The following is a 23,322-nucleotide window of genomic DNA, read 5'->3' as shown; positions in this document are numbered from 1 at the left end:
GGACTTTGAGTTTTATATTTATTCAAAATAATAGCATAAAAAGCACATTACTACAAATTAAAATTAAATTAGACATAGGAGCGGAAGAAAACAATAAAGAAATAAGATCCTAGAGGCACAAATCACATATTTAGATAAATGTATGTATATTATAGAAACTACTATTTAACATAAAATTAGAAATTAGCAATTTTTAATATGCATCAAACATCTGTTTTTCACCCTAAAATGGTCATTTTGCCCTGTCTCAATTGTATTCAACAATTTAATTATAGAACATCCTAATTTTGACGAACTGCTGAAATTATATTCAAATAACTGCAATGACTATTTATACTTAATTATACATTTTAATATATTAATTATTAATCTTAATTGCCAAATATGCATGTCATACATCTTGTGTATGTACAACCCTATTAGTACACGACTAGAAAGTACGTAAGAAAGTAACAATACACTTTATAGGAGCAACCTTCAGGCCCTTTCTCCAGCATAGTGTTCTTGAAATAATGCAAGTTTTTCTTTAATTTATTGAAAGTATAAATTAAGAAATAACTATAAACCATTGAGAAAAACAATGTAGTGTAATAGGTTGAAACTATGTAAATATTCACAAAAGTATCAGCAAGTTGATGAGCTCTCTACAAGTGTGTGTGTGTGTGTGTGTGTGTGTGTGTGTGTGTGTGTGTGTGTGTGTGTGTGTGTGTGTGTGTGTGTGTGTGTGTGTTAAAGCTCATCATAAGCAGCTCATCAGAGGTCCCATGAGCAGGACCTGCTCTCTGTCTGCTCACTCACTCAACTCCAGCCATCATCAAGTCAGACACCATGACCAACCATAACACTAACCAACTCTTAGTTCCACTTGGAGTCTGTCCCACAAGACCACCTGCGCCTCTGTAGCCCTACCTGCATTTCTAATGATCCTTAATGAGAGACATCACTGCAACCTGACTGGTGCACATGCACAACAACAGTGCCGTTGAGCAGAAAAGGAAACAACATGATGCCATTGTTGCACATCATTCTCTTAAAGTGATGTTTTTTTTTTTTTTTTTGTTTTTTTTTCATTCAGTAATGTTCAGTGGGATCCAGTGTTGATTTGGGCTTCAATGTTCTTTTTTGTTTCATAAGGATGAGGAAATTATTAATTTTCTTTTTGGGTAAACAGTTAGTACACCCAAAAATTAAAATTCTGTCATTAATTATTCACCTTCATGTCATTTCAAACCCATAAGACATTCATTTATCTTCAGAACACAAATTAAGACATTTTTGAACTAAACTTTAAGACAAAAATGTTTTTTAAGACTATATATTTTGTCTAAGACAAAATATAAAGAAATACTAAGACAAAAATGAGACAACTGTTGGCATACACAAAATATACAGCGCAGGTCTTAGAAGAATTTGATGAGAAAAGTTGAGTGTGTAAAGTTTGACCTTAACTAAGAGTATAACCACCTTTCTAAAGAGATGGATAACATGGTCCCAAATTTCTGAACTTCCTAAGACTCCCAGAATGAATATTTCAGATCAGTAAATAATTTATAATTAACAACAAACAGGCCAATGATCAAATAGATTTGGTTCTTCAACAGACACACCAAATCAGATGCTGTAAACAAAGACACAAAGACCTACATTCCCTATCTACCACCTTCCTCTCGTTTAAATATGCGCATGTAAAATCACGCCACACACACATTCACACATCTGCATACACTTTTCTTTTGAAAAAAGAAATTCTCGCTTTTCTCAATCCCAGGGAATTTTACGAAACTGAATCAGAACACTTGATCTGACCACCCGCTGATTTCTGATGGAAAGATTTGCTTTTTAATACAATCGTCAGTCGCTCTGCCACGTTGTGCTTGGCCCAGACAAATCCCAGCAGTGTGTCTTCTTGTACTGCCACAGTGAAATGTCTCATTCTCCATCGGTTAAATACCACCCTGCTGTAATCTATCATGGTGGAAATGTTAATAACATCGTCCTCTGTTTCAGCTGAGCTTAAATATGACACATTTATGCACATTTAAGACAGATGGCGTGTTTTTAGGCCGTTTATCGATGAAAATATATTTAAAGGTGCAACTGTTTGACAGGGAAAAAACATCAGAATCCAAACAAATGACTGATATAAAAAAATAAAATAATCTGTTTCTAGCTTTAGAATCTGTTTTAAAGAGAGCATCCTGTCCTTTCAAGATTTTAATTAATGCTTTAATATGCAAATAAGATAGCGGAGATAAAATCCTGACAAACAGATGGCAAGTGAACTTTCTCTGGTCTGGCATGTTCTTATGTTATGTTATCTTGTTTTTTTTTTGTTTTTTTTTTAAGGTCTTTTGCAGCGATGTGTGAAGCAGCAGCTCTAAGAGATCAGCAACAACTCATGCTATAGCAAAAAAAATTTTTTTACATAAGCAACTTTACAATATTAATTGTGATAGCAAAATCCACAATTTGCATCAACAGACATGGGCTGACAGGGCGAAGCCCCCAAATTTTGTGTGTAAAGAGAGTAAATTCAATTTTTTTATCAATAAACATAAAAAAATACAAAATAATTTGGTAAAACTATTCCTTTACACCCCAAACAATAATACTTTTCACAATGTTTGCAAAAACGTCTCCAATAAAATTCTCAACAGACAGAAAAATGCATATACACAACAGAAATTTCCATGGCTTTTTTAGATTTAATTTATTTCCGTGATATTCCAGGCCTGAAAACTAGTTAAAAAAATCCTGATATTTCTAGGCAGACCCAAGGACCATCTGCATGCAGAATTACTGTTCTAAACACTTAGATAATCAGGATGAGGAACAGCTGACAACTGACCTTTTCCTCTTTCAAATGTTGGTCCAGATCCAGTCTAATGAGTGAACGGTTGATCTTCAGGGCCAATGACAGAGCCATGAGGCCCCCAGCAAGCACCTGGTTCTGCCGTACATCCAAACGCTGGATCTGTGGATTCTCTGCAAGGATCTCAGCCAAAGTCACAGCACCTGGCATGGTGGAAGAAAACACAATCTTAGTGAGAAGGTAAAACAAAAACGCATCCCATAAGCTAGAAAAGCAATATTACGAACCCTACCCTCGCATGTTATTCCTGTAGAGGCTAGGCCAAGTTGCAATAAAGAGCGATTGATCATGAGGGACTCCTTTAACGTGTGAATACCTCTGTTCTCGAGGTTGTTTTTGCCAAGGTTCAATGTTTCAAGTGTTTTTAAGCGGGGCTGAAAAAAAGAAAAACAGGATGTTTAAGAAAACGTCCACTGATGTGGAATTTAAATTACTTTTTAGAATTCAAAAGAGTTTTTTTTTTCTGTACATTTAATTCTAATTATGGATCGTGAATTTGTGGAACTTTGAGAGCTTTAAGTGTCACGCCACGGCGTGGCAATAGGTTGGCTCTCAAGAGCATATTAGGTGCACCATTTATGAAGCACGATTAGAAGCCGAATAAAGCAGAAGATAGCAGAGCACACGAGGGAAAAGTCATATTGCATAACAGAACGTACACCATGCCAGCTCGCTACACTCATTATACTCACTTAGTCTCCTGCTTTAAATGAAAAACCACAGACAGCTTAAAAAACAAGCTCAGGGATCAACTCACAGTTCATTTGCGTCACTGTTACAACACTCAAGCATGTAAACACCCACACATATATATATATGCACACGCACATATACGGTATATGTATACAGACACAACCAACAATCCCAGTCAAAGATTCAAAGAAAGAAACAAACTAGAAAAACGTGTCACTGAAATGCCATTTCAAATGTAAAACGCTTGAGAATTCAACAGATTTTTTTTTCATATATTTTTGTTATCAGGAATATTTTTACCTGTAAATATACTAATATGAACTTAGTACACTCAGAAAATTCATATTCATATTGTTCCACCTTCATGTTGCTCCATATCTGTATCATTTTCTTTCTCCCGTAGAACAGAAAAGATGGTGAGAAGAACATGCATAGATCAGAAAAGATTGAGAAATCTGAAAAGAAAAGGTTTTATTTTTTTCACACACGCTGGATGTCTGTTTGATTACCAATATTCTTTAAAATATCTTCATTTGTGTTCTGCAGAAGAAACTCAGGTTTGGAATGACAGAGTATGAGTATGGATGACTAAATGATAACAATATAATTTTGAATAATATGACGTATTTTTATAAAAAAAAAAATTAAAGGATAAAAGATGATAATAATAATAATTGTTATTATTACTGCTATTATTATTATTATTATTATTAAATTATAATAAATGTTTGTTTGTAAGTGGTGCTGAAAAAAACAGGATTAAGAAAAAATGCAAACTATTTAAATAAATGATCAATCTATATATTAATTAATAAATAAATATATAAATTAAAATGTGGATTAATTTTACTACAAACATTGCGAGTATTGTTAACATTATATACATTTAAAGTAAACTGAAGTGTTATTCTAACAGCCTATGGTTGAAAACTTCAGTCTTCTGATTTCCAATTGGTCAGACAAGGATCTGCTGAAAAAATGTGGATAACATTGTGATTTAATTATGTTCTGCTGACATCAGAGAACATGTCTGCCCCCCCCCCAAAAAAACAGTTATCCACTCTCTCTCTTCTTCTGCCTTTAAAGAAATGCCCAAAAAAAAAGAGAAAAAAAAGGAAAGGTTAATAACAACCCTTCCTGTGTCATATTCGACACGACCAGCCATTGGACTAATTATATTCATTATGGTCGCATGGATGTCTACTTATCCTTCTTAATGACAGACCACATGAAAAAGCCCTCTAAACACATATCTATTATTTAATCAAACTGTTCCCATTTGGTACAGGCAAAATGGAATGAGCAGGCTTTATTTTTGGCCTGAATGAATTCTCTGTGAACATGCCAAAGGCCGAGAGAAAAGAAAACAGGCCTTTAATTTGTAGCTTTTGATTTGAATCGCCATTCAGATGACAGAAAGGTACAGTTTATTCTGACAATCAGAGCTGCTGAAGAGGAATAGATATTATTAAGGATTAGAGATGAGCTTTCCAGTGAGGATGAGACAAGCCATTTCCTTTTGTTCTCTTCTCTTTTCTCTGTGTGTGTCAAACTCTGCCGTAGAACACAAAAAAAAAAAAAAAAAAAGAGAGAGAGAGAGAGATATCCAGTAGCTGTCGTGTTGACAGTTTGGGTACTTCCTCTCCAAAGCCAAGCAGAGGCCACATGCAGTGTCACTGTTCATCTTTGATCAAAGCCACACTCAGAGGAATGAATAAATAACTGAAAAAGTAACATACTGAGTGAAAATCATTGTTTTTACTACTGTACTTTATACAGGAACAGGCCCACTCAAAAATGAAATTTCTCTGGAAAACAAAAGGTGAATTTTCAGGTGAACATCCCACTCCTTTCCAAATAATGTAAGTAAATCAGGACTGGGGCTGTCGAGTTTTCTGAAGCCATGCAATAGATTATTGTAAGAAACAGAGTGAAATTGAACTGCTCTTCAGTGAAAATCCTGACATCCATTTGTGACAAGTCACAGATAGCTATTCAATGGCTTCAGTAGAACTGTAATATAGCACACAATTCATACAAATACATTTTATGGTGCTAATATGGTGCTTTTGCTTCTTTTTTTTTGTTGCATACAGTAAATCAGAACAAATTTTGAATTCCTTCCAAATTTCTCCTTTTCTGTTTCACAGAAGAAAGAAAAGTAACACAAGTTTGGAACAACATCTGAGTGTGTATATGATGACAGAACTTTCATTTTGGGGGAACCTTTTTCTTTAAATAAAACACACTGTGAAAAACAGTTGTGAAAATGTTTCAGCAAATTACTGATGCACAATCTTCCAAAAGATGTTAAATTTTAACTTCATCTTCTTTTTCATTCACACTACGTAAGTCTTGAAGTGCTGTTGTAATGATTAAAATGACACGTATCTCTATTATCTTGCCCGAGAGAAAATCTCACCAGAACATTTTGTAGATGGCTCATGCCAAGATGAGTGATGTGATTGTTACTGAGTATCAGCGTTCTCAAACCAGTCTTCTGAGAGCTCAAAGCATCACAAATCTCTTCCAAACCTGTGGAACCGAGAGAGATGACTACACAAGAGCTGAAACAAATTGTGCATTTAACCACAAACACCTTTTCAACCATGATATTGGAAGCACACAATGTGTCCTCAAACAAAACAGGCATACCTGAGTCAGACATGGTATTGTTGCTTAGGTCCAAGGTTTTAAGAGTGCTTTTGTATTTGAGGAGGTCGCCAAGTTGCATGGAGTCCTGGTAGCCGTTGAGGTTGTTTTCAGAGAGGTAAAGCTCCTGCAAAGCGACGTTCTTTTTCAGAGCACCAACTATGGCAAAAATTAAGAAAAATCTTCAATAAGCATGGTGCTTTGTCCTTGTCCGACATATGTGTGCCGAAGAACTCTTCTACAGTGCAACAACAACAACAACAAAAAAGAACAGATTTCTGTGAATGCCCACAGTGGTTCTTCCAAATGACCCAAAGGCTCACTTTTATTTACATCGCTGTGATTATCACAGTCATCATTTTAATCATCAACATCATTACATGTCCTTTTTAGGGCCAGAGAAGCTTTCATGGGCTTTTTGTTTGTGGCCTCACAGAGCTGTCTGTCCAAATCAATGCGGCAGATTTGATCAGACCCTTTTGGTTGCATGCGGAATGCCAACATCGTCATCATACACAGTAGGAACCAAATAAGGGGATCGTTGAATCGATCGGAGGGACTCCAGAGTGCGAGTCAGCGAGTACCCGCAATCAGGGCCCCACCGATCGATAGCAATGATCAGAAGCTGGGCGTCCCGCTGGTAAGAATGAGGGGGGGCCAGCCAAGTGGCCCCAAAATATCCAATGGATCCACATGCTGCTTAAAGAGACAGAGCCATAAAGATATGCTGTATGTATGTGCCGCTACACTTCTCTGTCTTATTTTGGGGTTCTGTTAATGGCCTAAGTCTACAACATCTGTTTCTCTCTCTTTCTTTTACCCAGTCATTTTCAGGGCTACTTTTCCATTCAGACATATGCATGATGTCTCAGCAGTGGCAACAAACTGTTTCTATGCACAAATACCCTGATTACCAAAAAAGAAAAGCATGATATCCTTAGTGCATATAATACTGTATCCCAGAATGCAATACACTTGACCAGTGTGATGAATGAACAGAAAGTTATGTAAGGCAAAATGTAAAAATTGTCAAAATATTTTTTTTTCAAATTCAATTTGAGACATGTTTACACAAAATTGGATTAAAATGCAGAACAAATAGTTTATGAATTTGTCTCTTCTGTTTCACTTACTGAAAGGGGTGGATGACTTTTTTTCTAGGCTTTATAGTATTTATTTTTCACATAATTTACCTTTTATTCCACACCGCTCTGTCCCTTCTCCTACAGATGTGCTGATTATTTCCTGCTTTTATGAAGCCCCTCCCTCAGAAATACACGATGGGCTCTGATTGGTTAGCTAGTCCAGTGTGTTGTGATTGACTAAACCGCCTCTAGTGCGTGTCTAAATGTCCCGCCCCTCGCTTCAGCGGCATGTGCTCAAGTTGTTTTGTAAACAATGTCAATATTGTTTATCAGTTTGAGCCTGATTGAGATGCAGAGAATATTAGTAAAGAGGATCGTGCAGAACCTGTGTAAGCACGGCACTTAATGGTCAAATATCATATTTACACATGTAAATGGAAGGAATTTACACACTAAATTTAAAAAAGTGAAATCGCAATTAACCACCCCTTTAAGTCAAGTCAAGTCACCTTTATTTATATAGCGCTTTTAAAAAAATACATTGCGTCAAAGCAACTGAACAACATTCATTAGGAAAACAGTGTGTCAATAAAGCAAAATGATAGTTAAAGGCAGTTCATCATTGAATTCAGTGATGTCATCTCTGTTCAGTTAAATAGTGTCTGTGCATTTATTTGCAATCAAGTCAACGATATCGCTGTAGATGAAGTGACCCCAACTAAGCAAGCCAGAGGCGACAGCGGCAAGGAACCGAAACTCCATCGGTGACAGAATGGAGAAAAAAACCTTGGAAGAAACCAGGCTCAGTTGGGGGGCCAGTTCTCCTCTGACCAGACGAAACCAGTAGTTCAATTCCAGGCTGCAGCAAAGTCAGATTGTGCAGAAGAATCATCTGTTTCCTGTGGTCTTGTCCTGGTGGTCCTCTGAGACAAGGTCTTTACAGGGGATCTGTATCTGGGGCTCTAGTTGTCCTGGTCTCCGCTGTCTTTCAGGGCAGTAGAGGTCCTTTCTAGGTGCTGATCCACCATCTGGTCTGGATATGTACTGGATCCAGGTGACTGCAGTGACCCTCTGATCTGGATACAGACTGGATCTGGTGGCTACGGTGACCTCGGAATAAGAGAGAAACAGACAAATATTACCATAGATGCCATTTTCTTCTAATGATGTAGCAAGTACTAGGGGTGTTATGGGAAGTGTTCCCGGTTCCGGTTTACCTAATTAATGCAGCCTAAAAATCCTTTAACGGATTTGGATATTAAAAGCATATTAGTATGTTATGTGTAAGCCAGGTTAAAGAGATGGGTCTGCCTCCCGAACAATGTTAGGTAGGTTATTCCAGAGTTTAGGCGCCAAGTAAGAACTCTTGCTCCTTCATTTTGGACTAGATGTAGTTTGTTTACTAAGCGTGCAGAACAACCACCCAATAAAGCATTACAATAATCTAACCTTGAGGTCATAAATGCATGTATTAACATTTCTGCATTTGACATTGAGAGCATAGGCCGTAATTTAGAAATATTTTTGAGATGGAAAAATGCAGTTTTACAAATGCTAGAAACGTGGCTTTCTAAGGAAAGATTGCGATCAAATAGCACACCTAGGTTCCTAACTGATGACGAAGAATTGACAGAGCAACCATCAAGTCTAGGTTATTACAAGCAGAGTTTTTAGGTCATATAATTAACACCTCTGTTTTTTCAGAATTTAGCAGTAAGAAATTACTCGTCATCCAGTTTTTTACATCGACTATGCATTCCATTAGTTTTTCAAATTGGTGTGTTTCACCGGGCCGCAAAGAAATATAGAGCTGAGTATCATCAGCATAACAGTGAAAGCTAACACCATGTATCCTGATGATATCTCCCAAGGGTAACATATAAAGCGTGAAAAGTAGCGGTCCTAGTACTGAGCCTTGAGGTACTCCATACTGCACTTGTGATGGATATGATACTTCATATATAATCTTCATTCACTGCTACGAACTGATGGCGGTCATATAAGTACGATTTAAACCATGCTAATGCACTTCCATTAATGCCAACAAAGTGTTCAAGTCTATGCATAAGAATGTTGTGGTCAATTGTGTCAAACGCAGCACTAAGATCCAATAAAACTAATAGAGATACACCCGCGATCAGATGATAAGAGCAGATCATTTGTAACTCTAAGGAGAGCAGTCTCAGTACTATGATACGGTCTAAATCCTGACTGGAAATCCTCACATATACCATTTCTCTCTAAGAAGGAATATAATTGTGAGGATACCACCTTTTCTAGTATCTTGGACAGAAAAGGGAGATTCGAGATTGGTCTATAATTAACTAGTTCTTTGGGGTCAAGTTGTGTTTTTTTTGATGAGAGGCTTAATAACAGCCAGTTTGAAGGTTTTGGGGACATATCCTAATGACAATGAGGAATTAATAATAGTCAGAAGAGGATCTATGACTTCTGGAAGCACCTCTTTTAGGAGCTTAGATGGTATAGGGTCTAACATACATGATGTTGGTTTAGATGATTTAACAAGTTTATACAATTCTTCCTCTCCTATAGTAGAGAATGAGTGGAACTGTTCCTCAGGGGGTCTATAGTGCACTGTCTGATGCGATACTGTAGCTGACGGCTGAATGGTTGCAATTTTATCTCTAATAGTATTGATTTTAGAAGTAAAGTAGTTCATAAAGTCATTACTGCTGTGGTGTTGGGAAATGTCAACACTTGTTGAGGCTTTATTTTTCGTTAATTTAGCCGATGTATTGAATAAATACCTGGGGTTATGTTTGTTTTCTTCTAAAAGAGAAGAAAAGTAATCCGGATCTAGCAGTTTTTAATGCTTTTCTGTAGGATAGGATACTTTCCTACCAAGCAATGTTTTCCTCCAGCTGCGCTCCATTTTTCGGGCTGCTCTCTTTAGGGTGCGAGTATGCTCATTATACCATGGTGTCAAACTGTTTTCCTTAACCTTCCTTAAGCGTAAAGGATCAACTGTATTTAAAGGGCTAGAAAAGAGAGAGTCCATAGTTTCTGTTACATCATCAAGTTGTTCTGAGGTTTTGGACATGCTAAGGAATTTGGATACATCAGGAAGATAACTTAAAAAGCAGTCTTTTGTGGTAGAAGTGATGGTTCTTCCATACTTGTAACAAGAAGTAGAATTTACAATTTTGGCTATATGAAGTTTGCACAAAACTAAATAATGATATGAGATATCATCACGTGGCTGCATAATTTCAACACTATCAACATCAATTCCATGTGAAAGTATTACATTTTGAGTATGATTTCGACAATGTGTAGGTCCTGAAACGTGTCTAACCCCAATAGAGTTCAGAATGTCTATAAATGCTGATCCCAATGCATCTTTTTCATTATCAACATGGATATTAAAATCACCAACTATTAAAACTTTATCTGCAGCCAGGACTAACTCGGATGTAAAATCACCAAACTCTTTAATAATGTCTGTATGGTGCCCTGGTGGCCTGTATACAGTAGCCAGTACAAACATAACAGGGGATTTATCATTAACATTTGTTTCTCTGGATAATGTTATATGAAGCACCATTACTTCAAACGAGTTATACTTGAAGCCTGCCCTCTGAGAAATCCTGAAAACGTTGTTATATATTGAAGCAACACCTCCCCCTTTGACTTTTATACGCGGCTCATGTTTATAACAGTAATCTTGGGGGGTGGACTTATTTAAAATAATGTAATCATCAGGTTTTAGCCAGGTTTCTGTCAAACAGAGCACATCTATATTATGATCAGTGATCATATTATTTACAAAAAGTGTTTTCGTAGAAAGGGATCTGATATTCAATAAGCCAAGCTTTATCATTTGTTTATCCATATTGCATCTGTTTTTTATTTGTTGAACCTCAATTAAATTGTTAATCTTAACTTGGTTTGGACGTTTTTTGTATTTTCTAGTTCGGGGAACAGACACAGTCTCTATAGTGTGATATCTAGGTGAAAGAGTCTCTATGTGCTGAGAATTAGCTGTCCTCTGTGACATGAGGCAGCTAGCAGACGGTCGGTTTAGCCAGTCTGTCTGCTTCCTGACCTGGGCCCCAGTTAGTCAAGTATAAACACTAAGACTATTTGCCATATTTCTAGAGAGAAGAGTGGCGCCACCCCAGGAGGGATGAAGACCATCTCTTTTCAACAGGTCAGGTCTGCCCCAAAAGCTCGTCCAATTGTCTATGAAACCTATGTTATTCTGTGGGCACCACAGCAATCTGCTATGCATCTCGTCACCACGGTAGGCAGGAAGGGGACCAGATCATATTACAGTGTCTGACATCGTGCTTGCAAGTTTACACACCTCTTTAATGTTATTTTTAGTGATCTCCGACTGGCGAAGTCGAACCTCATTAGCGCCGGCATGAATAACAATCTTACTGTATTTACGTTTAGCATTAGCCAGCACTTTTAAATTTGCCAAGATGTCAGGCGCTCTGGCTCCCGGTAAACATTTGACTATGGTGGCTGGTGTCTCCATATTCACGTTCCGTACAATAGAATCACCAATAACTAGAGCACTTTCATCAGGTTTCTCAGTGGGTGTATCACTGAGTGGGGAGAACCTGTTTAATGTTTTGATCGGAACAGAAGAGCGGTGTTTTGACCCACGACTACACTGCCTCACTGTCAACCAGTTGCCCTGCTGCAGGGGCTCTGTTGCTGGAACCGAACAATGTACAGGAATCCCTGAGCTAGACGCATCCAAAGCCGTATCTAGAGCCCTAACATTCTTACTGTCCTCAATTAAAGTTTGGATGCGTGTCTCTAATTCTGAAATCTTCTCTGTCAGCCTAACTATTTCCCTGCATTTATCACATGTGAATCCCTCATTTGCGACATAAATAGATAAACTGTACATGTGGCAAGAGGTGCAAATAACAATAGCAGGAGAAGCCATTACTCACCGTGCTTGATGAAATATTCTTACTGCGGTTGTTTGATGAACTTGTGAAAAACTGGAGCGAGAGAGAGGAGAGGAGAGGAGAAAAGAAAACAGTGATAGGTTCGAATGAAAACGCTAATGACAAGCTAACGAGTGCTAACGCTTTGCAGGTGTACTACACTTTAAAAACAATAAAAAATGATAAAACTATTAATGGCATATACAAGTAGACATGTTTTAATGTATTTTAATATTGCATTATCTTTAACTACACATTGTCATATGAATAACTACTGCCATTATATTGTGGGATCACTTAGCCAGATACAAGATTCCATAGGTTTTATATGTTTTAATAATACATGTCTTAATGACAGTGTTTTGCATAGGTTTCGAAGGGACTGCACATCTCTGTAAAAGTTGCTGTGGGTAAGACTCCATCTCACAGTGAGCTGGCCAAAGTGTTATGAATGGATCAGTGCAGCAATGTGTAAAGTGACAGGAAGAAGATTACGACATCTAATCCAAGCCCAGTCTAGCTGTTAGGGTCACTGGGCCAAAATCTGCCACTCCTCCCCTTGTCCTGCTTCATCTGTTCCTGCTGGCCAGGGCCACTCATGGAGAACACTCATTTCAAACACCTGCTATCTATACTTTAGAACTGGCATATTGCAGTATTCATATGAGAGCAAGTGAAGCAACTTGTAGGTTGATATTAGCACTTTCTGCATTGTTAAAAAAATCTTTCTGAACATAAGGTGTGATTTTTGAAGATGGTGTGTTGTGCTGTCCTGTTATCATTAAAAGAGTCAAAACTCCACCTGGAGTAAGTGTACTTATGCAGTGGGAAATTTTGCACAGCACTTGCTAGACCAACACCAAACCAAATGTCACAATAAAAAAATAAATAAAAATAAAATAAAACATTTGGCCATCCTAATTATGAGTCTATATTAGAACAGATGCACTTTGCTGTGTTTTTCATTATTTAGCCACATTAATGCGGAGCAAAAGTTCCCCCCAAAATGACATTTTGCTGAAAATATACTCACCCTCAGACCATTCAAGATGCATATGAGCTTGTTTCTTCATCAGAGCAGATTTGGAGAAATGTATCATTACATCACCTGCTCACCAATTCTCTGCAATTAAAGTCCAAACAGCTAAAAATATCAGAATAATTCACAAGAAATCCACATGATCCCAGTCCATAAAATTAACTTTGTTTGAAGTGAACAGCTGTGTAACTTCAAACTGTTTCTTCCAGTGGTTCTCACACATTTTTGTTGATGGAGACCAAAGCAACAGGTAGAGCAAGTCATCCATGCATAAAAACTGATTTGCAAAAATTGAGCAAGCAAGGTCAGTAGAACTTAATATTTTCAGTACGGAGCCCTGCCCTGCACATGCACAAATTGTGCGCATGATTAAGGAAATTGAGGGAAGAAAATAGTAATCGTGTGCACATTTTAGTACATCAAGGGAACAAACTAGTAAATCGTAAGCACAACTTATATATATTTTTTTTCTTGCATGTTATGTGCGGGGCTCCACATATCATGGCTGGTATGTATATGCGAAAAGACTCGCTGTTGCTTGTTTCCCCCGTGAAGCCAAGCAGCTTTCTCTACCAAAGAAGATTTTAAAGCTGTTTTCCGCGAAACTTATATACAGAACTTACATTACATTTAAGATATTGATGTCGTTTGCTTCATATCATTGCTTGTGTGACGCTGAGTGGTAATACTGGGGTTACTTACGTCACACTCCAGGATTCCCCAACAACGTTTAACGTGCCTAATAGAGTTACATAAACAAAATGATTGCTTCCAGTTCACAAGACGTTAATTGGTGGACTGGAGTCATGGGGATTATTGTGATGTTTTTATCAGCTGTTTAGATTCTCATTCTGACGGTACTCATGTACTGAAACTGAGAGTGAGTAAATTTATAGAATTTTTTTTGGAGGTGAACTATTCCTTTAAGTAACACAGCTGACCCCATTTCCCACAATGCACCTGTATTAGCATTTCACAGCACAAGGTCATATTCTCAGGCCGCTATCACCCAAACTTCCTTTCATTTTTAGATCGAATGCACTTCAAGTGGATGGTGTGTGCTGGGCATACCAAGTGTGAAGAGAGGTTTGCCGCTCAGGCAGGTGTTTTCAAGGTGTAGCACTGTCAGCCTGCTGGTGAGAAGGGCTTTTGACAAGGCCTGCGCAGCGTAGTCCACCATAGGCATGTTGCAAGCATCCAGCCTCCACAGGCATCCACTCTGAAGAGACCAGACAGCAAACCATCAGAGAGAGACACAGAGACTAAGAGGTCTGGTTTTGCCCTCACTGCGGACAAGCAGAAAAGTCAAAACCTGGAAAACAATTCTTCCCAAAGATCTGCAGGCCATTCCAGAGTTTCATCCTTTAGTCCATCACTTCAAAGTGTCCAGATTTTTTTCTTCTCCCCCTTTCTTGGGAGATTTTGATTGATCTCATATAATACTGCCTCAGAGCGTGCCTTTGGTTTTTACCACTGAAGTCCTCATCACCATGAGGTGATGCCGTCTTTCATCTAGAGCTGTTTCTAAATGAACACATATTGTCAGGCGTTTTATGAGGAATGTAATGATGTCCATTAAAATCAAAGTGTGAATGAGGCTTTATTCAGCAGTGCGGACATTTTCATCTTTGATGCATGGTAATTCATTGCTTCCAATTCAATCTGAATACCACTGTGAGGTATCAGTTCACACTTGATGACACATTTAAAACATGAGCGGTTACAGAGTTGTAAGACTTACAATGTGTCATAATTAAACAATAAGTAAATCTAATATTACATTTTTTAGCTGAATCGGCATAAAAGGCATTAAAGATACAAATTCTTGATCACATCTATATGGTTTAAATTGTTTAGTTTGTTTTGTTAATGAATAAATATGTGAATCACAAAGTACTGTAACTGAATCCAGTTTCTTGCGCAGCATTCATTATTTGATTTAAATAATTTAATTGATTTAATCTTTTTTTACAATGGTAAAAGGTTAAAATAACACCATATTATAACTGAATTATTTTTGCCACAACTCACTGGCCAGTAGGATATTATGTGCGGTGTAGAAATATGAACATCTTACCTGTCGGAGGAGGTGTGACAGTGACAGCCAACCTGAGAATCCCATTCCTGAGTTCGAGGACATGTCGAGGTGTGTAGCTGACTCGTAGTACAAAAACATATCTAGCAAAGATGATGCTCCCTTATGAAAGAAAATAAGTCAATGTTGACAAACAGAACCCTGACATTAAAATAGAAATGTTGTTGTACCGAATTTCAGGAGCGTGCATGAGCATGAGGTCAGAATTTTGTTTGTTTTCTTGGTGTCAAGAATGGGGTAGATTGACGTAGGGCAAATCTTCGCTACGGAATCTACGTGACCGCTAAAGAAACATCATGTTGTCCGAATTTAATGTGTTGAGATAAAATGATCATCTACCACAAAATAATGTTAAGAAAACATGGCTTCCTGTAGTCATGAACAAATGAATCTAGTAGCGCGCTCTTTTAATGAATCCTTTAAAGAGATTTCCAATCCCAAATTCAAAAAGTTATCAAAGGCCTTTTACACAGACTACCATGACGTAGTTACTTTGTGTCTATTTTTTATTATCATTTTAGGTGTTTCTAATAGGCTATAAAGGCCGAGGAAGTGAAGGACAATTTGACTTTGTTTCTTGATAAATCAATCTCTTTTTCCTGTTTTGGAAAGTCATATAAACAGTTTTGTGGATAGATTTTTTCTTTCTTATCTCGCTATTGGGGCAAATGAAAACTCAAAATTTTTATAGTGTCTATTCACTACAGGTTTACAAACTATGACGACTTAGGCTTCTAAGAAAGTAACCTGTTTTATGGATATATATATATATATATATATATATATTTTTTTTTTTTAATCAAGATGGTATACTAATTTTGCTAACACCATTGTACTGCGTTTTGTAAAACCTCATCAAAAATAAGTACAATTAGAAAATGAGACCAAGTGTGAAACTTTTTTTCATGTACTTACATTTTGCTCAAGCTCGGCCCCCTTCAGACTGATAAAATCAAATTGCACTGATTTCAGGATCTCTTCAAGAGATTCGCAGGAGCAATAATCTAACCGCTCACCTGGAAAAACAATCAAAGTAGTGAAATCAATATTTACACTTTTGGTGACCCTCTCTCTACCAAGCACATTTGCCATGACAAATTTTCATACATCACTGGATAAACTAACACCAATCCTAGACCTGCACTATACACATTCTCTGCCACTCCACAGTGAGGCATATTAGACATGAACCCACATAATAGGATCACGTCTGATCCCCTTCCTTCAGTGAAGGAGACAATCAAAGAGCTTCTGATTATGCAGGAACAGATGACTTTTAAACAAAGCCCTGAGAAATACTTCGATGGCCACAGCAGTCCATTTATATTAGACACGCGTTGCAAAGGCCCCCTTCCCCTCATAAACTCTTATCTTCCTGGTCGGGGAGAAGCCAGAATGCTCAGAGCAGCGTGTTGGGGAGATAATAGTTTATTCATCATTAACATAATCATTTGTAAATTCTTTTTTTTTTTTTTACAATAATAACTTAACTGTACCATAGGAAGTGGGGATCAGAAATCCCATTTTCTAATCCCCTCTGCCATGTGCAGATAATGACACTGAGACTTGGAGTTAGATGGCATCAGTGTGTGACAGGGCGCACGAAGCCAGAACATGCTGACCCGCACTTCAAGATCTCTTCTGCTGGAATCAATAAACGCTGTTTCAGTCATCAAAGGGACAGCAGTTTAATCCCAAACTAATGCCCCTCAGCATTGGCATGTACATTTCATTTAACAGACTCATCAAAGTTCTGATCTTATCAAAGTGTGATAGCTCTAAAAAGTATAGTTGTAGTTGCTTAAAAAACACTTCAGGGATAACAGGACACATATAAAGCTGTTTAAAATACACACAGTAAAAATAAAAATCAGAAGCGAAACAAATATGTTTTGGTCTCTCGTAGAACAATAGACAAACTTATAACAGGACTCTCTGAAATACTGATTCATGACTGGTCAATCATTCAGCAGAAAGATATTTTCTAATATTCGCCGTTGTCCATGACAAAGCTATAATTAAGTTACTGAAACTGGTCAATGCACTTTCATGGAAGTTTGTAACTATTATAAGTTTTGGCAAATCATTACTAATTTGTATGAATTAATACAATATCATTTGCATGTGTTCATTTTAACGCCCATTTTGATGTTTTTGATAGACCTTCATGCTTATATTATTTCCCTACATTCTTTTTCATACATTTCCATACAAATCACATCATACAAATTCAAATGAAATCATCACCTTAAATAGGATCCTAGCTCCCTTTTTTCATTAAACCATTTCACCTTCATCTTGCATTTCACTTATCTGGCAAGATTACCTTAGATGACTTCATTATTAATATTAGTATATAATATTGTTGAAGTGTTCATCTTGTTGCTTATTGCTTTGTATATTGTAATGGACTACCTTTTTTTTCTTAAAGGAAGCTTAATTTCAAGTCAATCAGTATATATTATTGTTAAACATTCTTTAGAACCTTTAATAACATTCTCTTAACCAATGGTGTTAGTTTTGGACAGAACTATTATTCTGGGACTTTACGATAGTGCCACTTTAGACTTGAGCTACTGGTTGAGACTGTATGTGAATGCTCATTTCTCCCATGTCTTGTTCCATATAAAAGCAAACGTTTTTGGGATAATGTTTTACATAGTATTTTGTTTACAATTCTCAGTGAATGAAACCAGTTATGGCTTTACGTGTTCTTATGGCCCTATAGATTCTTACAACAAATTAATTTATATGTGATTCCACATTTTAACGCAGCACAAAGGGCAAATTACCCGAGTTTTACAACCGAAGGAAAGATAAACAAAACATCTGATTGCTAAAATGCATGTTTGAACCTTCAATTATGTTGTCATGGTTGGTGTGCATCTCCTCCCAGAGTTGTGTCTATGAATTTGAAAGATTTTCTGTTTGTTTTAGGATCGCTCGGTTGAGCTTTTACAGCAGGTCAGACTAGTGATGCCAAAGACATGCTGATGGAAAGATGAATAAAGCTGGAATTCCTGGTTGGATGCGGGATGAGTGTTTCAGGTGAAATGATAGAACTGAGGGATTTTTATGGTGGTGTTTAGCTTTGAAAAAACAAAAAGGCTTTTCAAGAGGGATAGCAAAAATAATAAATACTGAATTAAATAACTTACCTGACAGGTCAAAACACCTGGCTCTGTCAGTAACACAAGTAATTTGCTGTATGAAAAAGAGAAAGACATTTAAAAATCAAGAGATTTCTGTACTCATGGTTTCAATATTGGCCAACATTGAATATTTCATAAAATGAACAAATTAATTATGAAATTTACTCATGTTTATGGCAGCTTGTATGCTGTAAAACCTAGGAAATGTGCTTCATACAGTACCATCTAAATACATTGGTTTCATTAAGCCAAAAAAAATTATACATACATATATATATATATATATATATATTATTTAACATAAGTAAAAAATTCATTTTAAAACGATTTAAAAGGACATAAAATGTTTCATTAAACATCACAGTGATCTCTAATTAAAAATAACATTTAGGTCCCAGTTATGTATATTACAGATTTCATTTTATTGCATATAAAAATGAAAGCACTGATCTGATATTTTGTGAATCTTGTCACTAATATACCTCAGACAAAATGTAATCATCAACATTTCAAAGTGACACCAAACAGTGGATGTTGATTTCAAGTACGTCACAGCGCAGATCATTTGAGCTCAGTCTGGCAATCTAGCCACTAGACTGTAGCTAGCAGATGGCAGTTAGCATCTATCAGGCAACGGACTGATAAAGTCCCTCACTCAACCTGCTGTAAACACGAACAGGACGTCATATGGGATTTTGTGTTTAGAGCAAAACAAATTAAGCATCGCTATGTGCGAACAAACTCTCACGGTTTAATATTATTCCGATAAAAAAAGTCTCGACAAGGATGACTTCAAGCCATGGTTTTGTTCCTCTGTTTCTTTCTTTGATGTTTTCCATCTTAATAAATGTGGAAACTTCTGAAGCCCTTCGCTGCTAAGCAATGTTCTGTGCTGTGTATTGAGGAAAATGAAATGACAAAGTACAAAATGCATTGATGTGTCAGGAGGGAGAGGACAAAATGAAGTGATAAAGAGAGCTTTGCTTCCTCCAGGCAGAACGGGACACAGCTTATAAACTTGACTTCCACAGACGACATCTCAAGTGCATTTCCAACTCTTCACTCAAAGACTCCTGGAGACCCACTCCAGAGCTCTGCAGTCTGGGTGGCTTTGTATTAGCAACTGTTTGAGAGCATATATTCCTCCTGTTTTCCTCATTTAATTAGTTGAAAAAATGATTTCGAAACATTTTATACAGTAAAAGCTCTCAGGGATTAAAATCAGCCGCACATTTTCCTTTCAGCATCTTTTCTGCAATAAAGGATAAATTATTTAAAATAACACAACCTTTTATCTCACACCCTTTGAAGGCAGCAAATTAAAAATGGAAATTGGGATCTAATTAATATGCAAATATATTCATTCCCAGTTAACAATTAGCAATTAAACCTGCAGTGTCTAGAAAGAGCATAGACAAAATTAATAACTTCATTTATCATTAACCAAAATGAAAATGTACACAATTTTTTATATTTTTTAATTGTTACGCTGTCTCCCTGCCTCTTCATCAGCACCAGAGCCGGGGAAAAAAAGAAGACATTTAATAGAACAATTTAGTGATTGCCATAGAAAATGATAAATAACTAGCCTCAAAAACAACATGATTGGCTACATGGATGGTGACTGCAGCTCCAGACAGCTGCGAAGGAAATAAACATGCCTATTTCATGCAGTAAAGAAAGAAATCTAGAGGGTGCTATGGACATTAAAGATTTAAAGTGGGAAAGTTATTTATACTCTACAGTGTTTAGATGTGAGAGATTGTGAAATTCCAGTCCGTATTGGGGGGAGGACAGTTATTTCACTTCAGACACTCTGTGGCTTTCTGATGAATGTTCAACGCTTACAGCTAAGCAGCTCCACAGAGTCAGGCTGGGAGCAAGGATGATTTTGGGGAGCTCTGCTGCACTGCATTGGCTCTAATGGGAGGACTGTTCAGTCTGAAATACAAACTTTTCACAAAATCTACGCCTTATCCTGCAGGGAGATGTGAAATGCTGAATCGTTTGATGATGCTTCCTCGGCTTCTGAGGCAAGCACTCATACTGTATGGGGTGCTTCTGTAAGTATTTTCTCTTTGTTTTTTTCTGATTCTACAATTGCCACCACCTCCGACAGGATTTGCACTTCAGTGTTGGTGACACTTCAACAAACGTTACTCATTTACAAGCCCCTGGGATAATAACTCATATCAAGAAGTTTTGGTGTGTTCTGAGATGGAGTGGACACAGAAAACTTTGAATGAAAAAGTTCCAGAGCCAGCTTCAACCGCTAAACAAAGAATAAATGAGAATGAAATAATAATAATAATAGCTACTCTAAAGGATTAGTTGACCCAAAAATAAAAAATGCTGAACATGTACTCACCTTCAGGCCATCCAAATCGTGTTTGTTTCTTCTTTGAAACAGAGAAGCATTACATCACTTGTTCACCTGTGGATGCTCTGCAGTGAATGGGTGCCATCAGAATGAGAGTCCAAACAACTGATAAAAACCACCATAATTCACAAGTAATTCTCACAATTCCAGTCATCAGTTAACGTCTTATGAAGTTAAAATGCTGTGTGTTTGGAAGAAACAAATCCATTATTAATGTATTTGAACTTTAAACTGTTGCTTCTGGCTAAAATACGAGTCCATAATACCCAGTGTTGCTTCTTTCAATGAAAAGTTCATCCCCTGTTGTCCTCAAACACCAAACATTTTTCACTTGTAAACAGTGATTGTTCTGTGCATATTCATCTGGTGATTCAGACAAGTTGACTTTTTCATTAGAGAAAACAATGATATGTTTTAAGGACTTGTATGTTAGTCGGGAGCAATGGTTTGAAGTTAAAAACTTCTTAATAATCCATTTGTTTCTTACAAACATGCGGCTTTTTACAAGATTAATTGATTGATTTTGAAACATTAATTGATGGATTTTCTTTCTATTATCATGATGTTTTAACCAGCTTTTTTGACTCCCCTTCTGACTGCACCCATTCACTGCCGAGGATCAATTGGTGAGCAAGTGATGTAATGCTAAATTTCTACAAATTTGTTATGCATCTGCATCTTAACAAATTTTTATTTTTGGGTGAACTATTACTTCAAGCTTTTAGCTACTGTTAAACTAAGGGGGCCCAGGGTCCTTCATACAACATTTTGTTTGTTAACGACTTCTGTGAAAATGTAACCAAAAGCAACAGTTTTAACCACTAATAAAATAAATTAAAAAAACATAAAAAAAAAATAAAAGCTTTAAATAGTTTCAGCAGTCATTCTCTGGGGATGATCCTGGTTGAAAAAAAAGGAGAGGCTAATTTGATAAATATGCTCTTTAAGCAGCAAATTTCATTTAGCATTCTCTTATTAGAATTTCACACACAGTCCTCAACTAAATATCCTTCCTTTTAGCTTCTGCTTAACCATACATATTTCAGCCTTTCAGGGGGACCACCTACATTCCTTTCAAATGCAGTTGGGTTCATTAGCGGAGTGGAGATAATGCAGAGAGTGTGTTTAATGTAAGCTCTGCTAAGTCGCTAATTTTCCACAAATAATTCTCCTTGATCTAATCGTAAATTTATGCAGAAGAGAAAACGATGCTCTTAACGTTGCTGGTCAAAGTAAAATAAATAAGTGCAGAGTATAAATTATGCATGCATGCTCATGTGTGAGTGTGTGTATTTGACTGTGTGCTTCTCATTTCCTTTCATTTACCTGTTTATTATTGTCTTGCCTTTTTAGTTCAATAAAACGGGGTTGGCTAATTAACCTGCTCCCTAAGAGGGATCAAAATGTTTTATTTTATTTTCATCCTCTTTCTTTCTTTAATTTCAAAGTTATTTTAACCAAAAATGTTCATTATATATAGTTATTTCAAACCAGATCTTCTGCACAAATAACCTAATATTAGCAAGAAATCAAAACGTGAGAAGTGCTGCTGTGTGTAGTAATGCATGTTACTCCACTGTACCTTTAACTGATCAAGAGCCTTTGGGTTTGGTTTCACATGGTGCTTTTCGCAGCTCTGCTTGTAGGCCAGAATTATATCTGTCAGAGTGAGACTGTCAGCTAAAACAGAACAAATTTAAAACCCACATATAAGAGCCACATCCAGAATATTCCATTTCTATTATATTATATTATTAACTATATATATATATTAAATTATGCTGTTCTTTTGAACTTTCTATTAATCAAAAACCTGAAAAAGCATATAATGTTTCTACACATATGTGAAAACTATGCCCATATATGTGAGCATATGGGATTTCTTTCAAAAACATTTAAAAATCCTATCGAACCAAGCTGACACATAACAATCAATGTTGCTTTTGCTGTTGTTACAAATGATGTTACATGAATAAAAACGAGCACAGCTAAACTGAAGAGGCTGTCAGCAACATCAACTCCATCTCACCCTCTTGAAGTTCAGCCCTTCTCTCCACAAAGTCAGATACCATCTGCTCATCTGGGGGAAATGATACACGTTTTTCTATGCTCTCCTTCAGAGACTGAGATGTTGCCTCTTCCTCTGAGTGCCCTGTCATTCTTCTGCTATGAGCGATGTCCCGCAAAGTTGATTAACCAAATTGTGATGTACTTCTATGGCAGACATCCCATTAGCTCAGACGTCAGTCCTCTGAACTATAAAATTATTCATATATGATAACATCTCTGGACACATTATCTACCCTTCGTTGCTACAGAAAACAAACCATGAAATGTCCTCCAAAAATCTGCTTCTGTGAATTCTTGTGTTGTTATTCTGTAGCCTAATAGTCACTAGGCAAAAGGAAACAAACTCGCAGCATAGC

General features: G+C 36.9%; 1 protein-coding gene across 1 annotated transcript; it reads right to left on the bottom strand.

Moving 5' to 3' along the window:
* Positions 1–2,812: 2,812 nt before the first annotated feature.
* LOC132111869 (protein phosphatase 1 regulatory subunit 37-like) lies at positions 2,813–23,065 on the bottom strand. Its single transcript, XM_059519506.1, has 9 exons — positions 22,926–23,065; positions 22,479–22,555; positions 18,352–18,568; positions 16,280–16,380; positions 15,347–15,466; positions 14,341–14,488; positions 5,988–6,376; positions 3,105–3,246; positions 2,813–3,015 (listed from the first exon to the last, which is right to left on the bottom strand). Exons 1-9 carry the CDS (start codon positions 23,053–23,055, stop codon positions 2,813–2,815), a joined length of 1,527 nt encoding a protein of 508 aa, XP_059375489.1. The 5' UTR covers positions 23,056–23,065.
* Positions 23,066–23,322: the final 257 nt, after the last annotated feature.

This window comes from Carassius carassius, chromosome 31 (assembly GCF_963082965.1).
Source record: "Carassius carassius chromosome 31, fCarCar2.1, whole genome shotgun sequence".
NCBI lineage: Eukaryota > Metazoa > Chordata > Actinopteri > Cypriniformes > Cyprinidae > Carassius > Carassius carassius.
Note: the sequence above shows the minus strand (reverse complement) of the source record. Positions and strands in the feature narration are given on the sequence as shown.